Consider the following 12,097-nt stretch of genomic DNA (forward strand, 5'->3'; position numbering starts at 1 on the left):
AGCAACTGGCTGGGCAAGCTGTTAAACCTATAGTGCCTACTTCATCAGGTTGTTGAGAAAATTTGATGTAAAGGTTTCAAATAGCATCTGGCAAAAAAGTAAGTGATTATTAAGTAGTAACATTTAGTTAGGAGTCACAGGGATTTTGGCACTAAGGCAGCTGCTAAGAGGACAGTCTCTAGACTCTTCCAGAGACAGCACCCAGTGCATGATTCTCCGAGAGGGGAGGGCAGGCGCCACGTGCACTCCCATTTCCAGCAGGGTTATCTGGCTCGAGTAACTTTTTGCCTCTTGGGTAGGGCTCCATCCATGCCGGGCCGCTGGATTTAGATTCGCCAGACAACTTTCCCAGACCAGAAGTGGATGGGGTCAAGAAGCCACGGCCACTTAGCATTTCTCCCTGGCGTTTGTCTGTTCTCACTGTGGGGGGGTCAAGATGGAGGGAGGCGATGGAGCTCAGCGAGTCTGCTTTGGGACAAGGACTTGGGGACGCTAAAGACGGGATCATTACTCCTACTTCCAACTCTCACACCTTCACCTGTTTAGGCCAGGAGACCTAGGCACGGAGTCTCCCACGGACCCCGGCTCTGCCCTCCGCTGCCTGCTGGAATCCGGGGCTGCACGCGTGACAGCAGCAGCGGCCCTGGCGATGGGAAGGGGGAGGGGGCGCTCCCGCTCGCACCGGATTATTTTTGGCTCCGCAGCCGGGGCTGCTTGCTGCCTGTCGTGCGCGCGCACACTCTCTCTCTCTCTCTATCACACACACACACACACACACACACACACACACACACACACTCACATAGACACGCGCGCACACGCACACACACATGCACACATTTTCTCGCTCGCTCGCTCCGCTCTCCTTTGTTTATTTTCTAATCTGTATTTTTGTTTGAAGATCTCCTTTTCACTCTCTGCTGCCTGCCAGCAAGCGCTCTCGCGGGCTGACCGGGCGTACACTGCTCCCCTCCATCACCCCAGCCCTCCTCCCGGTCTCCCCGAGCGCGAGCGCGGGGTTTGAAGGTCACCTCCTTTCCAGTCCCCGTGCGAGCCGCGCCGCCGCTGCCTCCTCCTCCAGCTGGAGCGGGTGGCACAGGCGGCGCTGCCCTGAAGTGGTTCTCGCAGCAGCCGGCTGCTGCAACGGACAGAACCCGGGGTCTGAGCGGTTGGGAAAACCCGAACTCGGGGAGGGGAATCCCTTCTTCTTCTCCCCAGCCCCCGACTGCACCCGCGGTGGGGTGGGGGCGCTCTGCCAGCCCTGGGGACGGCAGAAGCAGCTGCGGCCGGACCCACGCGTGCGCCTCCGGGACAGGAGGAGGAAGGAACGAACAAGGATCCCCGCATCTGGAGGGGACAGCCGTGCGCCCCGCCCCTGCGTCCTGAGTGAGAGAACTCTGAGCCTCCAACCCAGGCAGAGCGCGGAGGAGCGAACCGTGCCTCCGCCCTGAAGAACCTTGCGCTCTACACACCCTGGCAGTGGCCGTTAGGACCCGGGCTGTCCGGACCCGCGCCTTGCCCAGCTGTGCCCAGCCCGCCGCCCAGGCAGGGGCGCCGGGGCGGGGCTGACCTGCCCGCGAAGTTGCGGACAGCGTGGGAGAAATCAGCACCCCCTTTCGCCGCCTCCAGCTCATGGTGAGTGTGGCTGGGGGTGCAGAGAGCGCAGGGGAATTGGAGGGTCTGGGGACGCGAGCGGAAGGCGACTGGAGCCGCGCTCTCCCGGAGTTCTAGGTAAGTCCTGGCGGAGTCACCGCCCCCGCGTCTCCCCTTCCCTACTCCTGGCCGTAAGGGTCCCACAGGGGCAAGAGTTAGGTCTCGGAGAGCTGGCCTCCCAGCACCAGGCTAGAAACGCTGGACTGGGAACTTTTTCTGTGCAGTAGAGATATCTCCTTGTAGGTCCACGAAGGGGGCCAAGATCGTGAGCCCTAGCGTTTCACTTCCATAAGCACGCCCTTCATCGCCCCAGAGCGCCCCTCAGGAGCTCCGAGGCTGTCTCGTCCGCCCTCCTGGGACCGAGTCCCAGGTGCAGGGAGCGGCGCGAACCTGCCTGCGCACTTTGGTTAGTCTCTGTGGCCGGCTGGAAGCGAGCTTTCAGCGCGCCCTGGGTCGCTGCCTTTCCCACCGCCCTTCTGGAGGTCTGGGGAGGAAGCACTTCGGCAGCGTATGAGGGGGTTAGAAACGCAAGCCCCTGCGAAAGGTGGGGAAGAGGAGGGTCGCTGAGCTGGAGGAAGAGCTTCAGTTTATTGGTACTGGCCTAAAGGCACCGAGGTGTTGCCGCGCGCTCAACCCTGGGGTCAGCTTGGGAGCTTGGGACTTGGAAACTCCTGCCGCACCCCTTCGATGTCTTAGACCACTTCACCCCGGGGTGTGTAGTTGGGCGGAGAGGGGTGGTGGCGGGGAGGACCCTGGCGGTAGCAGAGGAAGCAGTGTGGGAGTGCAGGCCGGGGGGTCGCTCCTTTTCAGCTCCAGTTTCTCAGCTTCAGGGATGGAGGTGAGGGCGGGGTTTGCGGGGCTTTGTTGCCATGTCCCTGCTTGGGGGACCAACTGGCGGAGATGGTCCTGGAGCCTCCAAGGCTCTAGGTCTAGGGACCAGGTGTCACCGAGAGCCTGGGAAGCTGCCTGCGCGGGAAGGAAGGGGGAAAGACCAGGACCCACCCGGCCCAGGAACTACCAACTCCATTCCCTGCTGCCAGGGAGCTGAGGGCCCTTCATGTATGCTCGGGCAAGGACCAGGGTGCACCTGCCTGCCCAGGAGTGTGTGGGGCGGGGCTGTTCATGTGCTTGGAGATCCACGCCTGGTGGTGTAGGGGATTGGCACCCAACCACGGGTCTTCTCAGTGGAACTTGGCAAGAAGAGGGGGAGGTGATGCCAGATAGCTTTGGGCTGAAATATGATGCGCCATAACTTGAGTTTTATTTTAAAACAGTAGTCACCTTTTACTTACTTATTTATTTAAATCCAGTGCATCCCAGCTGGTGATCCTTCCCAGCCCTTGTCCTAGTTCATTTACCCTCCATTCCCCATACATCTTCATGGGGGGAGGAGACAAAGAGAACCCGAATTCTTTTATTTTAAATGACCACAGAGGGCCCAACTGGAGACACAGGCAGATTTATTTTGGTCAAGGTCTTTTTTTCTTCAGCGGTAGAGGACCTGGGGCCTATAAAGGGTAAAGGTGGCTCTGGCAGGGGCTTTGCTGGCAAACAAAGGGGCTGGCTCCTAATATGCTTTTTGGAGGAAGCACTGGGTCCAGAGGAATCCACTGGGTTTCCTCTAAGTTAACTCATGGCTGATTTGGGTTGGGAAGAAATAGACATCATGTGGTACTGTTCTGGGGTATTTTAAGGTTTCTAGAGAGTAGAGTTTTACCAGGGAGAAAAGCATAGCCTGCCCCCTCCTGCTAGCTGTGTGACCTTGAGGAAGTTACTGGACTTCTCTGTGCCTCAGTTTGTTTACCTATTAAATGGGAGTTTCAGTGATAGTATTGGCCTCAGAGGGCTTGAGGGAGAAATAAATAAAGAATACTGTTTTTCTGAAAATAAATAAATTGGAAAAAGAAAAAAAAAACTTAGAAAAAGGTCTGGCACACGGTAGTACCTGCATAATGTTAGTTTTGTTTTGTTTTGTTAATCAAGTAGATCACTCCATATTTTCAGCCTTATGACACCAGGTGGAATAGAAAGGGCAGGCATTTTCCCTTACACACACACACACACACACACACACACACACACACTTTCTCTTAACAAATGAAATGGAGACAAAAAGGAAGATTAATCGTAAAGAGAGGTTGCTTAGCAGAAGCCTCAGTCTCTCTGAGATAAGTCTCCTCTTCTTTCTCCACAAGTGCTAAGGAGGGTCAGAGAAAGGCAGCCCATCCCAGACAGGCTGGGATGCAGGTTGGTGACCTTTGAAGCCATCTCAGCAAGCACAGATGTCCTGAAATTAAGTTTTTGTGGCACTTGTGCATTTCTTCTAATCAACAGAAAGGCCTGCTTCTCCTCAGCCTCCTGGGATGGAAGCATCTTCTCCGTAAATCTCACTTTCCTCAGAACACACTGTCTTTTTAATATCACCCTGTGGTCCCAGAGTTTTCCACTCAGAAACGAGCCAAAACGTGGGTCTGAGCAGATTTTTCCTCCTGGAATTGACCCACTCTGCTCTATTTTCTCTTCATGATAATTGATGCTATTTTTTTACCTACTCCTCTAAGGTCTGAGCACAGGCCTTTCAGACATCCTCACATCTCTGATGACTCTTTTTTTTTTTTTTTTAAACAAGTTAAGCCTTTCCAGTTCAAGCCATACCAAACCATTATAGTTTATAAAATTTCTTTCAGATCAGGTTTTTGTTTGTTTGTTTGTTTGTTGTTTTGTTTTTGTTTTTGTTTTCCTGCATCCAGAAAAAAGGGTCTGCTCTGTATAAATATGTCTGGCATTTCACCTTTCTAAACATTAGACCATTTTATTTGCATCCTTTAAGCTGATATGTGGAGTAATGAACACATTCCAAGAGGGAAATCGGATCTGACACAGAAAATACTTTAGGGACGCAGTGATTTCCCAGTGGCGTGTATGAAGACTATTGAAATCCAAGTGCATTTGCTCTGAAGGACACAGGGCAGCTAGTCCTGCCTTTGCCACCCAGCATGAGAGCTATATAGTAAGCATGCTCCATAAACTAATATTGGTCGACTTTCCTAAAATCATCCGGCAATTTGTCACCTGCACATTCCCCCATATTGCCCGAGAGAATACTTCGTTATACCAAAGAACTCAAACACAGAGATGATGTTTTTAAAGGAATCTTGAGGCTCTCCCTAATGCCTATTTCCATTATTTAAAATACTGCCTCAAGGCACACATATAAATATTAAACCTTTAATTAAAGAACCCATCAGTGAGGGAGCTACAAAATGAGGGGTACCCAGCATATTCAGGTGACTTCAACAGAACATGGTTCTCTAGATTGTAAGGTCTAAGGGGTCTTATGGATATGACACATGAGCTTTTAAGGAGAGACAATCACCTCTCCTTTTAAGGAGAGACAGTCACCCTATTTTCTGTCTGTAGTTGCTACGAGCACCATCGTTACCATTGGTTTGTTACTGGTCACTAGACACAGGCGATGGGGTGTCTGTTCTCTGCTACTCCTGATGGGTGTGTCTTTCTTGGGGAAAGGAGTGCCTAATGCAATAAATACTTTGCCAGGACATACCACACATCAATCATTTTGCTCGGGGAGAAAGGGCAATGAGAACGTTGTTTTTTGGGGGGTTTCTATTGTCGTGGGGAAAGTGAGACAATAAGGAAGGGATGAAAATGTATTTTTGTAAGGATAATGACAAGGGATAGAAAAATTGTAATGTGACAATATGGTAGAGACTGACTTGGAAGGGCTTTCCAAGGAAGAGAGATTTGAGCAGAGATCTAAGTGAAAAGAAGTCCTGGTATGTCTTAAACTATACACTCATCCCCTGAGTATTTATTGAGCATCTACTATGTGCCAACCAGTGTTCAAAGCGCTTGAAATACATAATGAACAGTATATAGAGATACCCCTGTCATGATGGAGTTTCCATTCTAAGGTGGTCATTTGCATGAAGAAAGTTTCAGAGGGGTGCCTGGGCAGCTCAGTTGATGAAGCATCTGCCTTTGGCTCAGGTCATGATTCCAGGGTACTGGAATTGAGCCCCATGTCAGGCTCCCAGCTCATTAGGGAATCTGCTTCTCCCTCTTCCTCTGCCCTCCTCATGCTCTCTCTCTCATAGATAAATAAATAAAATCTTTAAAAAAAAAAAAAGAAGAAGAAGAAGAATGTTTCAGAGACAGAGAATAGCAAGTGCAAAGGCCCTGAGGCAGAAGCAATGATAATATTATAAGGATGAAGCTGGGTCATATAAGTAGATCCTTGAGCTTTTATGAGGGTCTGGATAGTATTCCAGTGAAAGCCACTGGCAGTTTTAATGCAGAGAAATTCAATGATATATTTATGACTTAAGCATTGTGGGAAATACAGTCAGATGTTTCTGAGAAGAATAAACAAACAAGCGTGCATTCTTGGCCCAGCCAGCTTTTGTGTCAACGTTCAGATTCATCTCCAGATTTGGTCCATAGACTTCCTGGTATCTGGAAGGGTAAGTCTCCAACATCTAAGAAGTTAAGCTTTGTTTTTTCCCTCTCCTTTGGGAGTGAGAACAAAGTCTTCCATTCAAGGACAAAGGTTAAAGGAAAAAAAAAAATCCCTCAGGATTCTCAGTAACTCTCTTTGTATGTGGGTGCAATTCTGAGCATATATCTGTATACACTGGCTTGGTTTTTTTCTCTGAGGGCCTTCAAAGAGGGGACATTTCCCCACAACCTGCTACACACATCTTCCATGTGCCTTGGTCAGCATCTTTTCTGCATGTAGATCTTCTTAACCCGTCATCTCTTCTAGTAGGTTTCCTTTTGCATGGTGGCCACATGGTTCTCCCATTGATTGATGTGTTGTTGGATACTGGCAGGAAGAAGGGGGTTACCTCCTGCGAGCTCTGAGTATAGTCAACATCACCCATCTTTGGAGGCTCTCCTGGCCTTGGAAGGTGGAGTTATGGTTTGATGATGGAGGGTTTGAACATTGGGATAGTTCCGTTTTCTTCCCATATTTGACCCAAAACCTGTCTCTCTTTATGCACAACCCTGGAAGTCTGTCACTGACTGTTAGATACACTGTGACAATAAAAAGTTTGTATGTTGTGAACACTTCCTACACAGCACAAGCTGTGCTAAGTACTCTGCCTGCATTGCTACGTATTGAGCTGTGCTTTTCTGGCCTGTGAGCATCTCCCTCCCTTTCACCTCGTTCACTCCCCACTCATCCATCAAAAGTCTCTTACTCAGGGGAACCCTCCCTCTTTTCCCTGTGTGGGCTCTCCTTCCTTACCGTTATCCCGGGGGCAGCTTTCTGTTTACTTGAGTGATCTGTTTTATCTCTTTCTCTTACTCTACTGAATGGTCAACTCCAGGTGGGCCATGCACACTCCTGATTCAGAAAACACTGTATCCTTAGCATCTAGCATGGCGTGTGGCACAGTGTAGATGCGTGCTATGGAAATAGTGAATTGTTCCATTTGGTGCATCTAACACACTTTGAGGTAGATTCTCTTCATATCTCCATTTTGTGATAGCTTTCCAAGTATAGGCGGGCTAAAGCAATTTGTCTCCGGACACCACAGCAGGTAAATGGCATACCCAGGACTTTGAAGCTGATGGTCTGAGTCTCTAGCCCAGGGTACCAATCACTGCATACTCCACTGCTTTCTCTGCCTTTGTCAGAGGCTAGGGAGGGAGGAGGTGGTGCAAGGCAGAGGTTAGGGGGACCTTGCTGCTTAGCTTGGGTTGCTCTGAGAAGTGATGCTGAGTCGATCAGAGGGACAAAAAGAAAACAGGGCACCTGTTTCTATTTGCTGTCATATTTCTTTTTGGTTGTATAAGAGTGGGTTGCATTGGTGCAGTCCATCTCCTGATTTGCTGTTCCTCTCCTTGGATCCTAAGAGCCCTGGGCTGCTCACCGCACCTCTGGCCCCATCCCCAGATACTCAGATACCCCAGAACTCTAAGTATGATTTTTCAGGAAGTCTTGGAGCACATCTCTGGCTACAGGAAGTCCTCGGGTATAAAACACCGGAGGCTGGCAGCAGTCTGACAAACACTCCGCACAGTGTGCAAACCGCTGTTCCTGCCGTTGAAGCAGGGTCACTCTGTCGTCTGAGTCAGGTCCACTTTCATTTCTTCTGAGAACAAAATTAGACCTTTGCCAACATAATAGATAAACTTGTGTAACCACCTTGCTCGGCCTGTTTTTCCTCAATTTTCTCTTTTCTATGAATTTTAGGATATAGAGTCAGAGATGAGGGCATGGACTTAGGTGTGTGAAAGTGTCTTCTTTGTACCATCATCCATTCCATGAGAGCTGCCACCTGTTGGAAGCCCCTTTTGTGGGCGGCTTCACACACTGCGTTTCATCAACTCTTATCACAAGCCCTTTATATCCCTGTTTTTCAGGTAGTGAAACTGAGGTCCAAGAAATAAGTTGCAGACTCAAGTAATTGCTTCCAGATCCTGTGTATGTCTCTTCTCCTGTGCAGGGAGAGGGTGTGCTTGGGTCCTGATGGGCATAACAGAGGGACCGTTAGAGGACACAAGGCAGGTAGGAGGCAGTGCAGGGCACTGGTTAGGATTTTTGAATCACACTGTCCAGCTTTGTTTCCCAGCTTCATCACATTCTAGCTCCATGACCTCTGGCCTTAATTAACCTCTCTGTGCCTCAGTATCCCCCTATATATGAAGGTAAGAATCACCCCTGTGTTGCAGGGTCAGTTTAGTGATTGATCAGCTTTGTAAATTACTCCAGCAAAGGGCCTGGCACGTAGTGTGTGTTTAGTAGGGGCGCTTGCTAGGATAATAGCGGCAATTATTATTGTCATTTAATAATGATGATATCATTATTACCATTATTGCTGCTGCTAGAATTTCACAATTCCTCTAGGCAGCAAATTGGCTCCGAAATGTGATTCCTTCATTTTCCTTTTTGACTGTAACCAAGATGATAAATTGAGAGTGAAGGGGAGGAACCCAGCATAGCTGCAAATGTATACTTGAAGGAGTTGACAGACCTGAGTCGCTATATGGAGTTCCGCCTGCAGAGGACTGCTGACAGTGGCCATATGCACGAGCTCTGATTGATTGGCAGAGAGAAACACTAATTTATTAGACTTGTTATGAGAAGTGACAGAGCGGGGAATCGAGAGGCTGATTCAGCAACAGTGGCCTTAGCTAGATCCAGCAGTGCTAGCTGTGTGTCTGCTTCCCTTGGGACACGCCCTCCGTCTTGATTCTGGGGTCATTGCTTGTGTTCTAGAGTGACTCTCTTAATGAGGCCCCAGGAATGCGCTGCTCCTCCTTAGGTCTTTCTGAAGGGAAGGCTAGCCTGTGGCATAGCTTACGGTCATGGCATTGTGAAGAACACCATCTTTTCCCTTGGCAGTCTTAAAAAACCAAGTTCAGTTTAGGCTCATTGCAAAGGCCGATAATGGAGAGCTTGTGTGCAGAAATTTCCCTAAGGGAAAGAAAATAGTTCTCGTTTGCACAGGGTAGGAAATTTCAGGATTTTCCTTATGGGGAATAGAGAGGGTAATTGATACCTGTCTTTAAGAATAGGGGACTCTTCCTGGGAGGGCTTCTCATTTCTGATCTGGGGAGTTTGGTCAGTCTGAGTTATAGCAGGCAGGATGCTACTAGCTAAGGAGATGATGGCACATTGACCTAAGCTAATGGAGTTCCTTAGGAGTCAGAAAAGCTTTGGAATGACCAATCTCCCTGAGAACAAATGGTGTGAACACAGGCTTTGTGTGAACACGGGACGTAGGCTTTGGAGCCAGCCATACCCAATTTTCTTGAATCCACATTCTGCCACTTTCTAGCTCTGTGACCTTGGGTGAGTTTCTGCATCTTTCTGAGGCTCCATTTCCCTGTCTATTAAAGGATGAATGACTCTACCCCCCTCACTGAGGATTGGTGCTTCAGAGTACAGCAGGTGAAGTAATTATCCCATCACCACCTTGGAGTAGTTCCACCTCATCTGTTCATTGACCTATAGCATTCAGACAAGAGCTTTTACTCCAGGAACTACTCAAGACCTAATCTGTTTGAATTTCCAGTCATCATTGAAAGTACGTTATGAGGATAAGGAACTGTTTACCCCCACTCTGTTAATGGAGTTCTACTAAATTGTGTTTTCCTGCTGTTGGCTTGTAACGAAAGCTATCCCAGGAAAGCCATTTGATCCCATGTTTAAAAAAAATGGGTATTATATATACAAAGAAAAAGAATGGATTTTTTTAAGCTAATGTTTAAGTGTGGTTATAGTAGAGTCCATCATTGAATAAAAATAACCAATAACCATCATTGAAGACAAATGAGGGGAGCCAAGAAATACAGCAAACTGGAGAGTTGATGCTTCCTGCTATTTGCTGTGATGAGATTCCGGAGGACTCTGTTGGGGGTCGGCGTGTTGTCTCTGGTTTCAGGGTCGGAAAGAATTTTTTCCTTTCTTGAGGTATTGATTGGTACTTATGTACCAGACAGTCTTCTGTGGAACAACTGATGATGTTCCCTTTTCACAAAGCCAGCCAGGAAGCTCAGAGCTGGTTTTAGAATCCAATCTTGAGAGTAAATAGGATTTGCTAGCTTAGCTTTTACATATTAGCCTTATTGTCAAGTCCATTTTACTTCTCTGCCTTTAATTTCCACCTTTTCTTGTAATTTCTGTTTCTTTTTTTATTTTTCAGAAAAACAATCTTTGCAAGTGTTAACCTTAAAAATAAAAAAGGTATTTTACCAGCAGAACGAGGTTTGTCTAGGAATGGCAGAGAATTGCAATTTGAGACATGCAAGCTATGGCAAAACCATAGGCAAGTCTCACAGACAAAGGAGATGAACGTTATGGAGAAGGAGGAAGTTGGAAGGGATTGTTTTGAATGAAAGTCTATTGGAGAGAAGCAAGAGTTTAGGGTGATGAGGTGATGATGGCTCAGTGGCTAATTGGTGGGGGTAGTAGATTGCTTGTAGGAGATGCAATGTGCTTCTTTCCCTGTTGGGATCTGTAATCGATGGTTCTTTCCTTGTGACAGTTCTGCTGGGGTCTGTAATTTTCATTTCCTTCTGAAATGGATGTTGGGTGGTAGGGCTCCCTCTTTCTACTTCCCCTTTGGTCCTCCTGACTCCACTTTATTGAGGTCTCCCTTTATACATTTCCACACAAAATAAGTATTTGTAAGGTAGATGGAAGTTAAAAGACACAAATAAATAAATTACAGTCCTTTAAAACACCAGGAATCCCTAGAAAATAGGACAATATAATACAGTGCTTGGTATCCTGAGCTACATCCGGAGTAAAGGAATATTATTTTGAGTCCCAACAGTGCAGATAGATACATTTTCTTATTTTCTCCCATTTTTTTTTTCCTTTTTAAAATTGTTTCCCTGGAGCATTGCATAATATCTCTTAGGCTCACTTTTATGGGGTTGCTCATTGCCTTTCTGATGCATTCGGTAAACATTTTCAGACCCACGCTCTGTGTTCAGGCACTGTGCCAGGCACGGGAATATTGTACTGGGGTGATACAGTGACCAGTGATCAAGACCAACAAGGTCTGTGTCTCATGAAGCATATTCTGTTGCTGGAGAGACCAACAGAAAACATGAAAAGAAATAAATGTATAACATAATTATGTATCGCAAGTATTAAGATGGAAACAAAACAGAGCAACCTAATAGAAGGGTGGATGGCCATATTATGCAGGAGGGTGAGGGTAGGTTTCTCCAAGGAGAGACATTGAGGTGACATTTGAGCTGAGACCCAGAGAACGAGAAGGGCCAAGTTCTGTAAAGAAGATTGTTGGAGACCAGGGAGGAGGCCGTGGTGAGCCCCAGCGTGTTCAGGTAGGAGAGCATTCTAAGTGTCCTGAAAACTGCAAGGTGGTGCCTGTGCTGGAGCAGTTGCAGCAAGTGAGTTGATGCAGCCAGAGAAGCTGCAGAGGCCAGAACTCACAGCCTGTCTTGAGACCCGGTGTTCTTTTTCTCTGAAGTGGGTAAGATCTGTGTACCATTCCTCAAAGGTGTACGAAAGATGAGAAAAAGTAGCTCTGAAGGTGAGGGACTAACTGCTGGGAACACCTGTGGGATCGAGGCGCTGCGTGTGCGTGTGTGTGCGTGTGTATGTGCACGCCGGTGCCCCCGTGTGCACGCAGGTGCCAGTGTGTGGGTTGCAGGAGAGTCGAGGGAACAAAGGCTAACAGGATGGTGCTGATGGTCGGCTCTGACTTCTGAGCCCCTGGGAAGGGGGAGCTGGGGCAGTCAGGCATCCTGTGTAGGACGTCTCAAGGCCTGGCTCTGTTTAGGTTCACGTCCTCCCTACGCCAGCACTTACTCAGCAGGGACAACCTCTGAGGAGGCAGAGCCAGACCCCAACTCTAGGAACATTATCTTCACAACATCCATGAAGCTCTATGAGAAAACAGTTCATTCACCTTAGACCACTCCTTAATTACCCCCT

The 12,097-nt window shown here is 48.1% G+C and overlaps 1 protein-coding gene across 7 annotated transcripts in view; it reads left to right on the forward strand.

Annotated features, from left to right (window-relative positions):
• The first annotated feature begins 1,582 nt into the window (after positions 1-1,582).
• RBFOX1 (RNA binding fox-1 homolog 1) overlaps positions 1,583-12,097 on the forward strand; it is a 1,452,832-nt gene continuing 1,442,317 nt past the window's right edge. For all 7 annotated transcript variants that reach the window (XM_044233296.1, XM_044233305.1, XM_044233301.1 and 4 more), the window contains exon 1: positions 1,583-1,635. In XM_044233296.1, the coding sequence (XP_044089231.1) occupies positions 1,633-1,635 (3 nt within the window). In that variant the 5' untranslated portion in view covers positions 1,583-1,632. The remainder of the gene's footprint in view (positions 1,636-12,097) is intronic.

Source organism: Neovison vison, chromosome 14 (assembly GCF_020171115.1).
Source record: "Neovison vison isolate M4711 chromosome 14, ASM_NN_V1, whole genome shotgun sequence".
Lineage (NCBI taxonomy): Eukaryota > Metazoa > Chordata > Mammalia > Carnivora > Mustelidae > Neogale > Neogale vison.